The following is a 21,645-nucleotide window of genomic DNA, read 5'->3' as shown; positions in this document are numbered from 1 at the left end:
TTTTTTTTGAGATGGAGTCTCGTTTTGTCACCCAGGCTGGAGTGCAGTGGAGCGATCTCAGCTCACTCCAAGCTCCACCTCCCGGGTTCACGCCATTCTCTTGCCTCAGCCTCCCGAGTAGCTGGGACTACAGGCGCCCGCCAGGTCGCCCGGCTAGTTTTTTGTATTTTTAGTAGAGACGGGGTTTCACCGTGTTAGTCAGCATGGTCTCGATCTCCTGACCTCGTGATCTGCCCACCTCTGCCTCCCAAAGTGCTGGGATTACAGGCGTGAGCTACCACTCCCGGCTGAAACTGAGAACGTTTTAAGGAAGAAGCTTGTGTTGGGTTAGAAAATCAACAAGTAATAGTCTTATCTAATCAAAGTCAGTCCTGACACAAACTATTATTTAAGGATATGAGAACATCAGCCGCCAATGGTTAAAGCTACGGTATAGTTAAGTGTTCATAACCCATATTCAAACCTTTAGTCTTCCTATGCAATTATTAACTGGAATAGATGAGACAAGCAATTTATACTTATATATATATTTTAAAAATCTATGTCAGTATAAAATACGTGTGTTAAATTTTACATAAACTTTGCATACACTTTGGCTTTATTTTCTATTATTTGGTAGAGATGGAGTCACCCTTTGTTGCCCAGTCTGGTCTTGAACTCCTGACCTTAAGCCATCTTCCCATCTCATCCTCCCAAAGTTCTGGATTGCTCATTTAGACAAGCTAATTAAGTGAAGATCGAGGGCTATCAAAGTCTTAGTGTGGACTGACTTTAACATCTGTATTAGAAGCACCTCAGTCAATCTAGATGAAGCAAGAATGAAAGTCAAGATTTGCCGAGATATTTTTACTAAGTCCTTATCTTTCACTTGAAGAAAGGATGGTTTACAATTACTAAAGAGAATTGATTTTATGATTTGTGTAGATTCATCAGAGGCAGTATTGTTCAGTTACAGTGTCCCAAAGATTGCCTTGTAAGGTCTCAGTACCAGGGCAAGTAATATTCCATGTTTAATATTTAAGAGACGCCTGACCAGTACACCCCTCAGTACTGGATCACAAAGAGTAAATGGTAAATCAATGTCCTGAGAAAAATGTTGAGTCAGATTTTATCAGTTTTGTAACACAGCACAAGCTTTGTTTCATAATATTTATGTTTGGTTATTTAAACCAAATAACAAAATTAAGAAATGGTGACTTAAATTCTGCCAAGATATAACAGGTAACTTTTGATACTTAAGTTTCACTTGTGAAGTCTGTGAAGTAAATGTTTATAACCATTCTGTTTTTCTTACAGATGAATTTCACTAGGTATCTTCACATACACAATTTCTTATTGGGTATTACCAGTCATTAGAAGTTAACAAAAATGTGAATGGCAGTGACACTATCTCCTTTGTCCCTTATAACTAATATTCTCTGTGTTGCTTTGTTTGTTCTACTTTGATATGTATTTCTCAGGTGTGAAACACATGGGTCAGGAATAGAGAGTGAATTGCTGTCATGGAAATTAGGGAAATAAACCCAGAATGACAACTATCAATTTTGTTATTGTAAATTAATGGGAAAACAACCTTAGATTAATATTTACTATTTAAACAAATAAATTATGGAACTAGCTAAAGTTTGTGCATGCAAACACACACACATACAACACAAATCTCCCATCTCCTATGGTGGATGAGCCAACTAGTGCTCACAGCTCCTCATTCAGAAATGTTAGCCTGTCTTATTAAAAGCCAATTACATAAAGCCAATATATGTTATTTATAGGTGCTATTTCAGGAAAGCCACTACAAATGATGTGTGTTATTAATTTCAAAAGCAATCACTTTATGTTCCTCATAACAAGGTGGACAATTTGAAAACACATGGCATTGTGTTTGTGCCTGTCTACAAAAGCCAAGTGGTGTGAAAAGTACCCATAGAGAATGCACAAAACAACTATGTAATTGATGCTCAAGGGCAGTTTCTTTGGCTTGAGTCATCTACACAATTGTTTTGCTTCCTCACTTTTCAAAGCAAATCCAGAAACAATTGAACACATTCATTTAAGCTTTGAAAAATTATTTTATTCACAGATCTTTAAGGCTAATAACTCTTCAGTGGTAGGCCTTTTCTTTCCATTCTTTCAAAAGGAAAAATGTGTAATCCTCCCAGAGCTAACATGAAAATTTAAGAAGGCAGTATTTTGAAACATGCCTGGCTATCATTACTATTAATTGATTTATTAAACAGACCCACAAGAGCAAAGTTGTGATCAGAAATCCACCTAGGGATATATTTCCCAAAGCATAGTGAATCCACCCTCTGGATCTGAACCACCTAGAGTGCTTAATGAAATGCATCTTTGAGGACCAAATCCCAGATCGAAAGAATCAAAATCTCTGAGTGGAGGAATAATCTGCCTTTTAACTCCTGATTATCACTGGGCACACTAAAGTTTGATCACTAACACAAAATTAGTAAAAAGTAACCACTCTACCTCATTTTCCCCAGGGCCTACTGAAATGTATAACATTTGCCTACTTTACTCACTTGCACTTGAAATTTTCAGGAGTCATGTCATGCTCGTGAGGATACTGAGAATCCCAACGCTGACATGGAATTCCATTCCAAATGGTATTGACAGTGCCCCTGTAGCCTTCTCCTTGACCTTGGATGCATTCAGTTGTTTCCATAGGAACATCAGTATCATTTACAGTATTGTCAGCTATTGGAAAAATAATAACAAAAAAACTTACATAAAATCTTTGAAGATGCCATCTGCCTCTTAGAGTTCATTGGCATTTTTATTAGCAGATTTTTTTCCTGTTACTTATAAGCTTTTATAATAATTGAGTGGAATAAGAAATTTCACTTAACATTATTACTAACTTCACTCCAATTTTCCTTTCATTCAAATCCTAAATTAGTTTTTTTCTTGAACAGTTACTTAAATGCATTTTACTTCCACATGTATAACTTACATATGCTGAATATATAGTGTTTCTGAAATGACTATACAATTATTTCTAAAATCAGCTTGCTTATAAGTACATACAAAGTGGTAATGAAATTAACCACAATTTTCCTCCAATATAATACATACATTCTGGCCAGGTATGGTGGCTTATGCCTGTAATCCCAGCACTTTGGGAAGCTGAGGTGGGTGGATCACCTGAGGTCAGGAGTTTAAGACCAGCCTGGTCAATATAGTGAAACCCCGTCTCTACTGGAAAAAAAAAAAAAAAAAAAAATAGCCAGGAGTGGTGGCAGGTGCCTGTAATTCCAGCTACTTGGGAGGCTGAGCCAGGAAAATGGCTTGAACTCGGGAAGCAGAAGTTGCAGTGAGCCAAGATTGTGCCATTGCACTCCAGCCTGGGCAAGAAGAGTGAAAGTCGGTCTCAAAAAATGAATTAAATAAATAAATAAATTCTAAGTTTCTAAGCTGACAAGTTAAATATATTTTTAGTCAACTTGTTTACAATAAAGAAAAAAATCAGTTATTCCTAGGAAGATCTATCTCCTGCTTTTTTCCTAGTCCAACTTCAATGCTTACTATACTTCATGAAGGTTATGAAATCCTCAGTCACTAAGTAAAAAAAGTATAAATTTAAATTTTTACCACAATTTGGTCTCTCTCTGTGTGTAATGTTTAGTCAATCAAAATATAACTCAAAACATTCCAAAGCAACTAAAATTCATATTTCTTAAAACATACATGGAAATGTTTATGGTTTGATAAAAGTGTAAACTTCCTAGCTACCTTTACAATCTAAATGGCCATTCAAGATGTCTCTGAATGAAACTCAAGTCAACAGCCTCTAGGACAGTTGTAAGATCTGAGTAAATTTCATTGATGTATCCATTTTGGAATTGCATGTACCACTGTACAAAGTACAGGCCAGAATTAGACATGCTTTCAGTGACTAGGAATGCCTATGAAAGTTTTCTATAGTTAATAGTGAAAATATTTTTAATAGCTCTTAAATTTCATCTAAACATTTCTCTCACACAAACCATTGCTAACTTATTGTAGTTAGCTGAATGCTTTATTTCATTGCATTCTATGAGCTAACCTTGGGCAAACTAAACAATAGCCTATGTTTAGAGTTATTCTATGAAGCTTTGTGAGAAAAGGGAAAGCATTACCTTAATGACTACCCTAATTACTGAAATAAGTTGTACTATGCAAATTTCCATTAAATTCCTTTTAAATAACTTTATTGCAACCCATTTAAAAGTGTCTCAATGTTTTGTATATCTGCTTTAGAGAATAGAAATATGACTCAGAAATACCCAAACTTAAAAAGAAATTCAAATGAAGATGAAAAATGTTCAGCAATTGACCCATAAAGTGGCAACTGAGAGCTGATAGCCTAGAGAATTCATCTATATTGATACTGATGATATATATTGATTTTAGGAAGAACACAAATTACTGAACTTGGGGAAATGCCTTGTATAGAAAAAGTTGATGCTGATTATGCAAGTCTTTTATAATTTCAATACCATCCAAAGGTCTTTGGTGAAATACAAAATAAGATAGATTTCATAGGTCCTAAGGAACTATATTTCATCAATATAAATGCCATTAAGTTGCTCTATTTCTGACTATGTGAATTAACTGTTAAATGATATGAGGAGACTGAATGTGTGGGGGAACATTTTAATAGATGATAACTCTAAAACAGGTAAAAGGTCGAGTTTGTACTGCTATATTTCATATCTAGTTATAAAACTGATGGGAAAGGAGACAAAAATAAATGTCCTTGGGCATCTATCAATTCATTAGCTTAACATGCTAAAAGAAAAGTTTTGGGGCACAAGCTCTTGGGCAGCAAACTTGTGACCTCAGTCAAAACTAAGTCCTGACAATGGAAGGGAGTTCAGAGTTAGAACAGCCAGTGTAAACACACTTCCACTAATCTCTTAGACTTCATTGTCTGCCTCAGGTACCTCAACTCCTTTACTTTCCTACTCAATTGTGTGTGATTTGTTTTGATTGTTTACTACTGAGCCATTCTTTTCAAGCACTACTCTTATATTGCACACATAACTCACAGATCCAGTCTTGATGAGTCCAGGTGTCAATCAGTGCCATCTTTGGCTGGATATGGACCCATTCATTGCATCTCACTGATAAAATAGTTCAAGGCTCAGTCCAAGAAAAATTAACACACTACTCCTTGGACACAAGTATGATTTGCCAGATACCAATCAAGACAATAAATAAAAGGAATGTAATATTTAGACATGATTAAGGATTTGAACATTGTTTGTTGAAATTTCTAAATATGGAAGCAGCTTTAAAAGGCTGTTTCCTCTACTATGTGAAGGCAACTTCCTACTGTAAGGATATGCCTGGGTGGGGGTGAGAGAGTAAAACTGTCTGTCTACATTGTCAATGTAAGCTTAAATATCAATGATCATTTCTATAGCATGTTATTAGTCAAGGGTGATTCGAATTTCAAAGTAATTTTTCTAAAAATAATACTTTAAAGTTACACTCTTACAGAAATGACCCATGATAGTTATAATCTAAAGCAATACTTAGAGCCTTAAAGTCAGAAACAAGTGGAAATATACCTTATAAAAAGGGAGACAGTAAAGTAGACATAGGTTATCAAAATTCATTCAAAAATCAATACTTGGCAGGTGCAATGAGCAACTATAAGCAATCACGTGATAATCAGGTAATATTAAGAGGAATGGTAAAATGTAAATACTGATAAAGAATAAGCATATTCTTAATTTGAGAGCAAATTTTGAAATTTTAAGAACCTCTGTGAAATGAAAAATCTATATTACCAAAATCCTAAGTCAAAGAAAAGTCTACTTGCTTAAAAACATTCAGGAAAATAGCTCACTGCTGATTTATCCACTGAAACTTCAATGTCAATTCAGACATGTATTGTTAGTGCTAATTCTCTACTTCAACTGCAAGTTTCCAACCAGATTTAATAAAAGAATCTTTCACTTTTAAAAATAGCAATGATATAAATCTCATCATTTGACTATCATGTTGAATAGGTTTTTTTCTAAACTTTCATCAGCATATTTTAAAGCGTTTACTATAAACTTGAAGAGTCACTGAACATTCATTTTTTAAAAGTATGTTACATCTTTAAATAAAACCAAAATGCTGGCTTTGGATTAAATAATTTAAACAGTTTAATATATTTTAATTTGGTCATGGAAAATAAACCTTTTAGAATTTTAAAATTATAGAAATACAAAGAATTACTGTAATTAATATAAATATAATATTTTACAAACTAAATATAACTTTTTCACTTCGGGTTTATCAAAAATGTAAGTAATCTAAATATAACATTATTATTTTCATGTTTTAAAAAATAAATATCTATGACTTTAAATATGTGTATAACTCTAATAACTTAATAGTTTTATTTTCTTGTGTTTTAATTCATTGGAAATATTTGTCATTATTTTAAACACAAACTAGAGTATTTAGCTGGTATTTTTCTTTAACTCCAAAGTACCTTCTGAAATCAGTGCATTGTATTTATTCCCTTTGACATTCAACTTCTAGAAGTCACCCCATAAATAAAAACTACATAATTCTGGTGCAATGTATAGAATAAATAATATAGGCGAATAAAGATATATTAGTATGACAAGGTAACTAAATAGTTTTCATCAATAAATGAGAGTTATTATGAGTCTCCATGAAGCTATTTAATAAATATCTGATGAGGACCATGATGAATGATTTGTCCATAGACCATTTAACTGTGATATAAATGTTTGATCTTTGCTGCTCACATACTTACTATTCAAACAAAATTAATTATTCCTCAATGGCAGTAAAACAAACTCCTCCTGCAGTCCTGCTGTATAAATATCAAAACCGGGTGTAAAAATAAAACAAACGTTTCATGACAATTGATTTGGAAAGGGCTATTAAATGTTGGGAAAGGCATTCCTTTGTACTTAATACTTAACATGGGACCTGAGTAAGGGGGGGTTTTGAAAAATCTCCATTGGCCAAACTAAAATGTCAGAAAAGACAGAAACATTCCCAAATATCAGCTGAAGTTGATTGTTTAGACAAAGCAACAGGTATTTTAAAATACAGTAGCCCCACATACACAAATATATTTTCAATTATGTCTACCAAGTTAACACTGAAAATATCTGGAACTCTTCTGAGAGTTTCTAGAAAGGAAACATTTTGTCAGGAGTATCAGTAGTGGCTACCCATTGGAAGCAGAAGCAAAGGTATTTGTGTAATCATCAGTGGTCTATGAGTAAAGGAATGCTTCTCTTTGATGATTGACACAAAATTTGCTGTTTGGAAATGCTTTAAGTAAAACATTTGCTATCAAAAATTTTCACTGTCCTGTTTGAATATGATCAAATACAATGAGTGTCTCTTGGAACATTAATTTCACTTTGCTAGTGTGGTTGTGATGTGATCTGATTGCTACAAAATTTGGAAGTGAATTTTTAAGATTTGAATAGATTATTTTTGAGACAAAGAGTATTCACTGTTGTCTAATTCTTGGGATAACCATCTTGCCTCCCAACAGTGACCAACAGAACAAGATCAACAATTTAAAAAAAAAATCTGATTATTTTCCTCTGTGAAGCGCTGGCAAAGCCTTGCAGAGAGGCCACAGGGCCCTGTTGGAAGTCTGAATGGTAGCTAGTGAGTTGGAGTGCACAGTATATTATAAACAGTGACACCCAGGGCTCTATAAGCTTCATATGAATGACGAGTAAATTCTTACATCTACAGTTTCCACCACCCCCACCCTGCCCCTAACATCTCCACCAAAAGAAATCCCAGATTTCCCAATGGAGACAAGCTATTGCTTCTCTTTTCCCTAGAGCCAAGAATAAGTCAATTCATAGTCTGGTAGACAAATACCCAATTATCCCTTGGAGTAGTTCAACCTAACCCACTGCTTCTTCCCAGCTACTGAAGAGCAACTGAAATAGAATTTACTTTATGAAGGTCCCTCGGGATTGAGAACAGTGTGTAATAAAGCCACTCTCCCATCAACAGTACTTATGCTCTGTGGGCCACTAAGACGAGGATGAAGCTCATTGTAAATTTAAAGAGCTTCTTGTTTTAAAATTGGCATGGGAAAACAGTAAAGACCTCCAAAATAATGAACCTCAAATTGTTTGCACGTTTGCTTTCTATGTGAAGCCAGGATTCACATCTCAAACTTTTCCCTGGACTTTATCGAAGCTTTTGCTCGTACAAAATGCTCAGGAGACAAGACTTTCATGAAAGGTCTTCAATTCTATATAGCTTTATTCTTTAGGAAATGATTTGGAAGAGACCTCCAAGTAAAAGACTTTTCCCTTGAGAAAGGGTATTGATAGCACTGTTTTTTCTCTGACACAGGGCACAATATTTTATTTCTATGAATCTCTATTCTGGCCTTGGATAAATTAGGAAAACTCAAAGAAACAATCAGCTTTCTCTAAGAAAGAAGATAATTTGTAAAAATTATGCTGTAATTGTATACAATTTGTAAAAAATATTTTCTCATATGAACACACTGAATCTTAAAAGATGACTATGTTCTTTTAAAGTGATGTCCACGTTCATTGGTTATTAAGGGAAAGGATTTTTTTTTTTTTTTTGCATATTTGTTTCCAATGGCAACATACCTATATTAGTCTGCTCATGCTACCATAACAAAGTACTGCAAATTTGCTGATTTAAACAAAAATAATTTATCTTCTTACAGTTCTGGAGGCTAGGAAGTTCAAGACCAAGGTGCTAGCCAATTGGGTCCTTAATGAGGGCTCTCTTCCTCACTTGAAAATGGCCACTTTCTTGCTATGTCCTTACATGGTAGAAAAACAGAATTCTCTCTTTCTTCCTCTTGTTATAAGGCCACCAATCCTACCAGATTAGGATCCACTCTCATGACCTCATTTAACATCAATTACCACTTACAATCCCTATATCTAAATATAGTCACAATGGCAGTCGGGGCTTCAACATAAGGATTTGGTAGGAGAAGCAATTCACTCCGTAGCAAGACCTCAAATAGAATCCTTAGTTATCAAAGATCTACCCAGGTCTCACTTCTAAAGTGTTTCTGGGCACTTAAGTATACTAGTTCCTCCTTAATTGCAGTTTTGCTTTCTGCCATTTCAGTTACCTGTGGTCAACCATTGTCCAAAAATATTAAATAAAAAATTCCAGAAGTAAATAATTCATAAGTTTCAAATTGCACACTCCATTCTATTTTGCCTCAAATGTGCCTCATTTCTTTGTCCAGTGTTGTATATGCAACTCACCCATTTAGTCACTTAGTAGCCTTCAGGGTGATCAGGTCAATGGTCATAATTTTGCAGTAACCTTTATTTTACTTAACAATGGTCCCAAGGCACAAGAATAGTGATGCTGGCATATTGTTATCATTATTCTATTTTATTGTTGTTAATCTCTTATTGTACCTAATTAATAAATTAAACTTTATCATAAGAATGTTTGGAGATGATACAGTAAGGGAGCTCAAATGAAGGAGCTGATGTGAGGAAATCATAACTTGGTTGAAATGTGAATGAGTGAGTAGCTGCCAATTAGGTCAGGAAGAAAGTAAAATTTTTGAAAGGTCGGGGTAAAGAGACTATAATGAGAACATGGAAAATACGAGGCAAAGGAAGAAAATTATTGTGGCTGTAACAGAGAGCAAGAGAGCCTGGAGAGAAATGTGGAGGTATATGAAGTCATATATAAGGTTAGAAATATAGGTAGGGGGTAAAAGATGGTTATGTTTTGTCATTGTCCTAAGATCAAAGGAAACCATTGAAGGGTTTTTAATTTATCTGTAGAGGTGTGTATGTGTGCGTGTGTGAGTGTGTGTGTTGTTCTGTAGATGAGGAATTATATCATCAGATTTTTGAAAACATTCTCTTTTGCAGGGAAAAATAATGGATAGAGATATTTCACTCTGAAGTCCATTCGTGTTAAAAATGATACTCTCGGCCGGTCCGGGCGCGGTGGCTCAAGCCTGTAATCCCAGCACTTTGGGAGGCCGAGACGGGCGGATCACGAGGTCAGGAGATCGAGACCATCCTGGCTAACACGGTGAAACCCCGTCTCTACTAAAATACAAAACTAGCCGGGCGAGGTGTCGGGCGCCTGTAGTCCCAGCTACTCGGGAGGCTGAGGCAGGAGAATGGCGTAAACCCGGGAGGCGGAGCTTGCAGTGAGCTGAGATCTGGCCACTGCACTCCAGACCGGGCTACAGAGCGAGACTCCGCCTCAAAAAAAAAAAAATCATACTCTCTTAGACAAAGTAGACAATGATGGAGTGAAATGGTCTTACGTGAAAGGTATATAGAAGATAAAATTGACAGGACTTGGTGATAAATGAAATGTGAAGAGTGAAGGATAAGGCTATATCTGGGAGTATGCCAGGCTTTTGGATTTTAAACTGGGCAAATAATGGTATCAATCATGCAAAAGAGAGTTTACAAGGCAGAACAGACGCTCTCAACCCCCTTTACAGGATTCATGAAGAAAGTCAGGGTAAAAGATAATTAATAAGAGAAGAGGCGAGTTTCTGGTTCCGAGGGGCTGAGGGAAATTGGAGTAGCCCATAGGTAAATACTAATTAGTGTACTCTTAAGGGGACTGTGTCAGTCTTGCATGTTCTGATATATAGCAAAAAGTTGTTCTTAGAGCGTCCTGGGACACCTGAGGTTCCTGAGATCCTTTCAGGGATCCAGGAGATCAAAACTATTTTCACAGTAATGTTAAGAGACCATTTGTTCTTTACACCGTGAAGGTTTCAGATGGCATGTGATATGTGATATCCTGAAAGACTGACGGCAAAAGCAAATACAAGACACCCAACTGTCTTCATTTAAGGTGTCATTAAGTAAAATTTTTTTAAATGCCAAGTTTGTAAAAAGTTGACAATGCCACTGTTTACTATTTTTCAGTAAAATATATTTATTCATAGCTAATGGCCTTACTGCTGTTTTAAATGATTTAATATGTTTTGAATTTCCTGTTTTAATTTCTAATATAGTAAACATGGATTCATATAATCCACACAGATAATTTGGGCTTCCCAATAATGTCGAAGAGTATAAATGTATGTTCAGTCCAAGAAGTTTGTGAACTGATCTAAATACTCAATGTGATTTCTAAGGGGTATCAATCACAAGACAGTTTTTAAATTTCCAGGGACCTGTTGAAGTTTACTTCATAAAAATACTAATACTGCATGTTCTTACTGATAAGTGGCAGCTAAATGATGAGAACACATGGACACATACAGGGGAACAACAGACACTGGGACCCACCGGAGGGTGGTGGATAGGAGAAGGGAGAAGATTGGGAAAAATAACTAATGGGTCCTAAGTTTAATGCCTGGGTGACAAAATAATCTTTACAACAAAACCCCATGACATAGGTTTACCTACATAACAAACCTGCACATGTACACCTGAACTTAAAACTTAAAGAAAATACAATAAATTTAACAAATGTTGTTATTTGTCTCTGAAAAGCAGGAAACTAATATATAGAACCAACTGTTATTCAGAATATGAAGTTATAATCAGGGAAAAGCATGAGAAAATCAGTCCTTCATTCAAGCACTATGCAGGACTTCTAATCTTCTATTTGTGATGTCTTAAAATTCCATATGCCCAAAACACTGTTAAAAATTATATACACAGAATATTTGTGGGCTGATGACGTTTAGGTATATATCCCCTCCTGAGAAATACAGTGTAAGGAAGTCTGAAAAGGCCCATCCCAGAGTACACTGGCACACATTTGTCAATGAGCAACATTCATTCTTTACTTTGAGTGAGACATTGATTGTAACATACAAGCTTGGAAGCAAAGTGACTAGAACAAATTTGTAGTTCATTCAGCTTTTGAACAAATAAAAGGAACAAATAAAAGGAGAGCAGTATTCAAACGTTGGCTGGCAGGTGTGAATATCCTAATATCAAGCCAATGTCATCTTTTGCTTTACCGGTTTGTGTTAAAGTTCTGAATTTTCTATCCTGTTACAGGCCTTGGTCTGTTTTATTCACTTCTGTATCCCCAGCTACTAGAAAAGTGTTTGTTTGACACATCATAGCTGCTCAGAATATATTCACTGAATGAATGCTATGGAGAAAGGAGCAAACAACACTCTTTGCGTTCTCAATATGCCGGGTGGAACTGTCGATGCCGAAGGCTTTTGCTATCTCTGTTTACTTGTGACTTTCCTTGACATTCTGGAGAAGAATGAACTTAGATGTGCTATAAACAAGGATGCCAAGTGCATGCATCTCAATATAAGCAGAACTAAACCTGTGCTCTTTCTCCTCAAATTAATTTTTATAATTTATTTTATAATTTATTATATATAATTTATTTTACAATGACATATATTATATATACATCATCTACCCAATAACTTGGAAATATTTTAGACTTTTCTCTCTCCCTATCCCATTTCCTAGTATAACCAATTTGTCATTATATACTGTACATTCCCCCCTTTTGCTATTGTTCAGATCCTTCCTCACCTTGTTTTTCTCACCGCTTACTGCCTTAATCACACTCTTTTTATTTCTTACTGGCCTGCATTGTATTTTGTGTTCAATAGTCTTTTATTCCTCACCTAATCATACTTCTCTGAAAGCTTTTCATTCATTGAAATTACATTTAAAATGTCTTGTGACCACAGGGTTTTAAGAGAAAAATATACACATACACTGAATACATGAACATATGTACAAACATATATAGTATATAGGGATATAATTATTAGTAGTCCATAAATTACAAACAGCATGAATATATGTTTAATGTATTTTCAAAGATCTCTTTGTCGTCCCCAGGGCTTTTAAACCCAGGGCAATGAGCTACAGTAAAATTCAGGTAAAGTAGGGAAGGGCAGCAGTGTGGGAGGGCGGGGGTGTTGACGTGCCTGGCTTCCAAGAAACACATGCATCTCAAGAAGGGACCTTTGGGAAAGAATTCACCTGAGAGAAGAGGAGATGGAACTTTAGCCCCTTAAGCAATCTATGCCCAAAGGCCCCTAGGAGAGTCTTTGTGTTTTCCTGGGTCTCATGGACACCAGTTTAAAGATCACTGTTCTAGATCACAAATGAGGTAAGATCCCTCCCTTTGCTTAATTTTTCAGTGTTTCTCATGGCAACTGAATGGGCTACTCTTGGATCTTACTTGATCTGCCTCATATCAACTTAATTTTTCTCAGTTTCTTTCATTTTTCTGTTTTTACCCCATACCCTACCCATATCAATCATGTACCTTGTCCTGAATTGCCATCCAGCCATCCATGTCTTTACCCCTTTCCTCACTGGCCTAATTGCAGACATTTGCTAAGAATGAAATAAGGATTGTTAACTCTACAATGGAAAGCACCTCTTTATAGGTGTTAAATAAATGGTGGTAATTATGATTTTCTAATACAGTTATTATATGATAAAACACGAGTTTAGAAATTCCCCTCCAACTTTCTAGAGAGTAAGTGACATAATCATTATCTTTAGTCTTTGTTTTAGAATCATTGAAAACCCAGAATCAGTTCAGCTGGACTGGACTAAGAGAAAACCAGAAAACTGTCCCAGTTAATGATATGAACAAAAGTTAATAATTAAGTATCTGTTACAACCAGTACAAGTAAATACATGTGTGGTCCCTCCAGATCCCCACCCTCTAGTGTACACACTGCATAATCTTCTCCCCTTGGGTGTGGATGAAACTTTTGAATACAATGAGAACTACTCTTGTGATTAGGTTATATTATACAACAAAGATGAAGAGATTTTGCATATGTAACTAAAGTCCCTAATCAGTTGACTGTAAGTGAATTAAAAGGGAAATTAACCTAGGCAGGACTGACCTAATTAGGTTAGCTCTTTAAAACAGAGTCTGGAGGTCAAACGCTCAAAGCAGGAGAGATGCTATCCTGTTGGCAGGAGTAAACTGCCATATTGTAGAGAGGGTTATGTGTCACAGAAAGTTAGGCAGTCTCTAGAAGAATTATACTACAGCCTTAAAACCACAAGAAACTGAATTCTGTCAAAACTAGTGAACTTTAAATGCAACATGGAGTTTTACATGAGACCAGAGGTGTGGTGGGCACCTTGATCAGGACCTTTTGAGACCCTAGCAAGGAACCCGCTTGAGTTATGGCTGAACTCCTGACCCACAGAAAATATGAGATAATAAATGTGTGTTGCTGTTAGCCACTAAAGTTTTGGTAATTTGTTATGCCACAATAGAAAATAAAGGCACAATTGAATCCACCACCAAATTTTTGGTTTCACATTAAAGGCTTTACTATATATGTGAACCAAAACATTTGAAAGAATATTCATAAAACATTATCTCTTATGCTTTCCAGTATGTCAACTTCATTTCATTCACTTTAATAGAAGTATTGTCTCTTTATACTCATATTTATATCTCTTTCATATATGTATTTTTTAAACTAAAAGCTATCCTTCCTTTAATAAAATATTTCCAAAATATTCCCAAAACTCAGAAGACTTTTAAATCTGAGTGATACAGGTTTGGCTCACAAATTCTGTTTTTTTTTGTTTGTTTGTTTTTTGTTTTTTGTTTTTTTTTTTTTAGAATTAACACCCTATAAACACTATCCTCTGCTTAACAAAGACATTGGAATTATATAGCATGTTACTTGTGTAACTAGCCAGCTCCTCTCTGGACAGAAGAGAAAAAAGAAACCTACTTAATAGCTAGAAAGTGTCATAGTCATTCTATTTCTTGCCTCTCAATCTCTTTTTAAAAATACCCTAAAGATTGGTTTGGAACTGAAGAGGAGGGCAACACTTGGATTTCTTGGTGTGTGCATGCCAGTTGAAGGGTGAATGTGCAGGTGAGCATATGTGTGTGTGTGTGTGTGTGTGTACAGGTTTTATTCCAGAGAAGATTTATAAGAGTACCTAAACTGACCAGGCATGGTGGCTCATGCCTGTAATCCCAGCACTTTGGGAGGTCAAGGTGGGCAGATCACCTGAGGTCGGGAGTTCGAGACCAGCCTGACCAACATAGAGAAACCCTGTCTCTACTAAAAATACAAAATTAGCCAGGTGTGGTGGTACATGCCTGTAATCCCAGCTTCTCAGGAGGCTGAGGCAGGAGAATCGCTTGAACCCAGGAGGTGGAGGTTGTGGCAAGCCGAGATTGTGCCATTGCACTCCAGCCTGGGAAACAAGAGTGAAACTCCATCTCAAAAAAAAAAAAAAAAGTATCTAAACCACACATACATACATACACACACATACACACACATACACACACACAATCAAAAGAGAAATAGTTGGTTTATTATACCTAACTGGTGTAGAACAATGGGAAGACTAATACAATTTTAAAAGTCAGTAAGTGGAACCAACCCAATCTATACAGAGAAACACTATCACAGGAGTCATTTTTTATTTTAAAGGACAAAATAGATGATTTGATTTCCTGGGAACACAGTGTTTTACTCTGAAAGGCTTCCAGATTCTTCAGTTATTTCATATATGCCAGACATATCCCCTGCCTATGGGATTATTGTCCAAAATATTAAGAGTTGTCCAAAACATTTCCTTTTATCAGTAGGTCTACATTGAGAGAGATTTACCTTGGCAGTATCATGGCATGCTTAATATTCAATTAGGTTTGTTCAGAGGAATTTCCCCATCATTCTGCTATAGTGAAATATATGAAAATCAATCCATGCCCTCTTAATTGTATATTTTACTCTAGGTGCTGGTGCCTGATCTTATGTAGCTTATTTAGCTTTACATATCTGTCCATATATACATAACTTTATATTATCAGGCCAATTTATAACATTATTATACCTTACTAAATTTATGCAATTCTATTGATTTTAAAGAATTTTAGGATCCAGTTGAAAAAAATAAGAACTGTATTCAAAGAAATGAAAATATTATGTAATATTATTTAAGAGAACAGTGAAAATGTGTGAGTTAACCATAGAGGAGAGGACCAAGTTCATAGAGCGAAAGGAATAATACAAAACAGGTTAAAAAAATAGTTTTTATCGTAAATTCAGAAAAGCTGGGTAAGGGTCAGCATATAGAAAAATGGTTGTATGGACTGTTAAAAGACAGATTGAACCAGAATGCAGGCTGGGTACAAGGACAGCCAGAGAGGTAGGGATCAGCTATAGGTATTAGAGACATCTGTGATAAACTTCTGTTAGACTTATTATTCTTCATTGTAGCCTCTGTCACTCACCACAAGAGGTTCACCATCAGTTGAGAGCTCATGTTATATCTCTGGGGAGGAAAGGTAGGTAAAGGATGCAGGATTGGAAGGTAAGGGTCTAAGGTCCTAGCTTTTACTCCCCTAATGACTTTGTGATGCTGTGCACATTTCCGATCTTTTCTCTCTCTGTGATTTTTCAAATTTTCTTGATAACATTAGAATGTTTAGGCTCTTGCCATGTTGAACATTTTGCCATAAGTAAAAATGGTTTCTGTGGATGTGTGTATTTGCATATTTATCACTGTCAAAATAATCAGTCTCTGAAAATGCAAAAGATTGGATAGGATTATGTAACACATTCTTAAAATATTAAAACCTGCACACATTAAAGCATCAAGTTAAATAGTTGTTAACCTGTCTCACTAATAATCGCCTGCTTAGATCCAGTCTGTGAGAGGAAAAGGAAGCAATAAATTTGACCTTCACTTACCGCATGTTTTAATTGCACAGTACTCCCAGCGGGTGTGAGGGTCAAGAGTATAGCACCATGGCCTCGGCTGGCCATCGGGATTGCGGCAATAATTATCATCAAAGCCCTTGTCGGGATATCTGCAAACCACACCAAGAAAAGTGTCACGTAAATCTGCCTGGAAACACCACCCACCCCTCAGCTCACAAAATAACTTTCCACTTAGGTTGTCTACACCTAGCTGAGGAAAGAGGACGTTTTCTATGTCTTGCCTTACAAGGACTGCTGATCACTGACTATTGAATCTACTAATTTATATATCCCACTAAGGATAGAGTATCATCCCCTGGCTAGTAAGTTAGGTCCATGTGGTACCTTCCCACTAGCTGAGGTTCCAAATCGAGTCTCTTTGTCCTAGAACCCAGTTAAGGGCAGATTACAAAAACATGACCTCATGTAGAGTGCTCATTAAGAAAACAGGTCCTCTTCTAGGGAAGGCTTAAAGTTAAAACTGAAAGTTCGTTTTCAATAGCGCTGTTACTTATGACAGCTCAGTTTTGGAAATAGAGCCTTTCGAGGTCATGCCCTCACCTTCACCAGATCATGAGACAAACTTCATCACACTACTTTCTCCACACCCCACCTCCTTTCAAATGAACAAAGTCCTGAATTGGTGACTTGATTTTAATTGCTACCATATCCCTTCTGCTCTCACTTAAACGACAAGACAAGCATTTATTTGGAAAATAAGCTGGAGTTTTAATTTCATTTAAAATAACAACAAACACAAAAGGATAGAGAAAAAGAACAAAGAGAAAACACCTAACATCAATTTCCGAAGAAAGGTGGGGGACAAAGTTTCCTGTGTAATTATTTGTATTTTATTCTTTATAATCAAAATAAAGGAAGTTCTTCCCTTTTTTTTTTTCACCTTAAAAGTTTCATGTAAAATACATGGTCAAAAGTAGACATTATTATTATTATTATTTGGCGGAGTTGGGTAATGACTTAAGCTCAAAACCTACTCCTGGGGAAAAAAGATAGATTTAGCTGCCTGACTTCTCCAAATGGGCTTTTTATATGGGCAATTTCAAAACACACCAGGATAAAGCAACCTGAATGGTTTGCTCTTTTACTCCCTTTCTGTGAGCACTACTTGTTTCATGTTGTTATGCGTGTCGCCTGCAGTACCTGAGTCTCTGAAGATGCAACTCCAGATTTGCCTGCAATTAGTAACAATACCTCTAACCACAGCTAAGACTTGTCGAAGTGGTCATTACTGAATTGGCCCTGTGGTTTGCTTTGGTTTTGTTCTGTTTCTGCTCTGAGAGAGAAAGAAGCTTCTTTTAGTGCTTCCACTCTACACCCTGCTGATGATTTTGTGTTTAGTACCATGCTGATTTTAGAAACTCTGACCAATTCAGTGTTCTCATATACCTCATCAGAAATATTTTTGCCCTTTGACTCTTTCCTCCAAATATAATGGCCAGAAATTCTGTCAGAAGAACTCCTGAACATTCTGGGAGTTCTAAATGTTATGTTCATGCCCTATCGGGAAAACACAATATAAGGAGAATTTCCACAGCGGTGTGTCACAGAGTGAATAGAAGTTTATAAAAGAATCATTGAAAGCATGATTCATTAATATTTTACCTTTCAGGCAAGAATTTGTGCCGGTGTGGTGTCTGATGATCCCAGCGCTGACAACTCTTGCCTGATTCTGTATGATCCATGAGACCTCGATAACTCTCCCCATTGCAGGTCATGCATTCAACTAATAAAATTAAAGTATGGCATGTTAATTGTTTCTGACAGCAAAATCAAAAACACCACTGTTCCATTTAAAGAACAGCACCTGTTTAGTAAACAGATTTTTAAAAAATCCTACACATCATTCTAACTTTTTATTAGGGCCTAATGTCCACAAATAGCGACATAAACTACTCCCTATGGAACACATCATACAGTTTAAGTGGGATTTTTGTAATTAGTGTCACACAGATTTACTATAGGGCCATGATGCTGTCTATCTATTTTTTTCAATAACTGTCTCAAAGGTATCTAGAAAATGGAAATAAAAGACATATCCTTGAAAATTTTTCCTGTGTTGGTCTAAAGTGCAAAGATCTCAGTATCTATTTGTCAGTACAATAGTGTTTCTCTCTCAATTTGCCCTCCAAACACATAAACAGGAATTACAAAGGTTAATTGAGTGTGTGTCATACTTTTATGGTTAATGCCACAATCAGGACCACATAGATTTAAGAGATTGGCTTCACATAGAAATCTGGTGCAATTCAAAGAATACGGATCTTTTAAAAAAATAAATCACAGCTCCTTTCTGTTAGCAAACATCCATGTTGAATAGGCTGGGCAGGTTTACATTCCTATCTGGCTTAGGATAGAAGATGACCTGCTATTGAACTCCGTGTTTCTATTCTTTTTAAAATGTATAAGCTAATGTAATTAGGTAGGATCTTACAGATGATTTTGTGAGGTTAATTCATTGTTCTCTTCTGGCTGGCCCCTTATGTCACACTGAAAACTGAATCACATCAATTGCTGAAAGTGAGACTTCTCAAACAGACAGGTTGATTTGTAGCACAGCAAGCATCCTGTGGAATAAATCATTGCTTGGCTTTCCTATGAATCAGGCAAACTTCCTTAAACACATCATTTGTATCTTATAATTACTGATAATCTAACTTTAGCTGAAGTGGGAAGAGGCATCAATGTTTAGTTTTATCCAATGGAATCTAGCCTAATGAGTATTTGTAGTAATTTGGGATTATAGTATTAGAATAATCACTTTTGAATCCTTGATTCTTATAATCTAATAGGGACATTAACTATTAACTTTCTGAAACATGAGTAACTTGGCTTGATCCATCTACTTTCCTTCATTTATGTTAATATATGGGCTAAGAGGCCAACTCAGCTTCCCTTTATTTGATACTGAGATTCCCCAGACTACACCCAATAAGCATCTGAACTGTAAATGAGTGGAGTCCATGAGCGTATCAATAAAGGTGCTCAGGTTGGCCAAGGTCATTGCAGTGCTCAACACAGGTGATACAATGTTACATTTCAGCTTTCCATTTGAATGGTTAACAGGTTCATTTAGTTCTCTCTCTTTTTTTAAAAAGAATACAAAGTTTGATACCATCAAGGAAAATGATGCAGCATTTATCATTATTTGTTCCTTTGTATTGAATGAAATGTACAATAGAGTACTAGGGTCACATATAAAAGATAAGTATTCATATATACAATTTCTACTCTTGTACTCAGGAAAGAGATTACATCTATTATGCCTTCTTCAGCAAATGCAGCTTATGATAGTATATCCATTTCCAACGAGAGTGAATAGAATTATTTTCTGCTAATCACTACATTGAGCAATATTATAAATTTTTTTCCTTGACTTATACATTTTAATGGTTTTAAGAAAAAATAGCTACATGAATGAAACAGACAGTTCCATAAGATGACCACTTTTCATTATGAGTGTGGCAGATCAATGTTTGTTCAAGTATGAATGTGCATAAAATCACCTTGAGATCCTGTTAAGAGGCAAGTTCTGAGTCAGTGGGTCTGGGCTGGGGCATTAATAACAAGCTCCCAGGGGTTGCTGCTGCTGCTGGTACTTGGACCTCACTTTGCTTTGCAACTTTCTAGATAACGGGATCTATTCTAAAAGTTCTAAGTATTTGGCAGTCATAGTCTAGGCAGAGACTAGTCATAGTCTAGTCTCTCATAGGAGAGACTAGATTTTACTGGGACCTTGAATAGATGAGAGTTGGATAAATTATAAAGGGACAAAATAATATAAAATCAGAAGTATACTTATACTATCTTGATAGTAAAGTGAAAAAAGAGTTATTATTGCAGTTGTGGGCCTAAAAATAAATAAAGTTAGCAAGAATAACGTTACATTTTAGAAAGCAATGAAAGTTATTGTTGGGGTGGGAATTAAACATGTCATGATTGCATTGAGATATTTAGATATATTATAGTTACATATTATTTGATTGTTTATACCATAATTTTAACATAAAAGGTATCAGCCAGGTGTGGTGGCTTAAGCCTGTAATCCTAACACTTTGGGAGGCCAAGGTGGGCAGATTGCCTGAGGTCAGGCGTTTCAGACCAGCTTGGGCATGGTGGCACATGCCTGTAGTGCCAGCTACTTGGGAGGCTGAGGCAGGAGAATTGCTTGAACCCAGGAGGTGGAAGCTGCGGTGAGCCAAGATGGTGCCACTGCACCCCTCCAGCCTGGGCAACAGAGCAAGACTCTGTCTAAAAAAAAGAAAAACAAAAACAAAAAACAAACAAACAAACATGAAAAGTATCTGATTCTTACAGTGAGGAAAACAAGGCTCACAAAAGTTTTAAGAGACTTACCTAAAACACAAAATGTTAAACCTGAGCCTGGAACACAAATCTTCTGACCCACAGTCTTAGTATTTTTTGCAATATCCCAAACTGCCTTTTTGTTTTACATATTTTAACTTATTTCCTACATATTCTAACTGGTTATACTTTATGATATACTGATAGCAATAACTTTAGAAAGTTGGTATCCCTACCAGCTTGTCCTCATTGCCCTCTGCTTTTTTGTTTACAATAGTTAACTTGCTCTCCTTTTGCAGTCTCATCTACTGGAGCATTGCAAGGAAAGTGCATGGGAATGTAACTAGATTGGATACCTTATCCAAAGTCAATGGCTGAAAAGTTGGCTGTTTTTCATGGAATCAAATCATCAAGTTAGTCATAAGAATTATCTCAAGAAAGTCAAATTTTTAACTCATATTCACTTTTCAAACTTTGGGAATTCTCAGATTCTTCTAAATTTTCTTAAAGTCAAGCAGTTCAGGTGAAACCAAGTCCATGTACTCAAGGAAACAGGTGAACATATAAACTATGTAACAGTTTACATGTAGGAATGCCCTCTGGCTCTTTCTATTGCTATCAGT

General features: G+C 35.9%; 1 protein-coding gene across 2 annotated transcripts in view; it reads right to left on the bottom strand.

Annotated features, from left to right (window-relative positions):
* The window catches only part of HGF (hepatocyte growth factor), a 73,360-nt gene that overhangs the window by 29,986 nt on the left and 21,729 nt on the right, over nt 1–21,645 (bottom strand). For both annotated transcript variants that reach the window (XM_017884046.1, XM_017884035.1), the window contains exons 6-8: nt 18,323–18,443; nt 16,691–16,809; nt 2,538–2,712 (exon numbers count right to left, since the gene is read on the bottom strand). In XM_017884046.1, coding sequence (XP_017739535.1) covers nt 2,538–2,712; nt 16,691–16,809; nt 18,323–18,443 — 415 coding nt within the window. The remainder of the gene's footprint in view (nt 1–2,537; nt 2,713–16,690; nt 16,810–18,322; nt 18,444–21,645) is intronic.

Source organism: Rhinopithecus bieti, unplaced genomic scaffold (assembly GCF_001698545.2).
Source record: "Rhinopithecus bieti isolate Rb0 unplaced genomic scaffold, ASM169854v2 scaffold_1101, whole genome shotgun sequence".
Classification (NCBI taxonomy): Eukaryota; Metazoa; Chordata; class Mammalia; order Primates; family Cercopithecidae; genus Rhinopithecus; species Rhinopithecus bieti.
The sequence above is the reverse complement of the archived record's forward strand: the minus strand, read 5'-3'. Positions and strand labels throughout refer to the sequence as shown.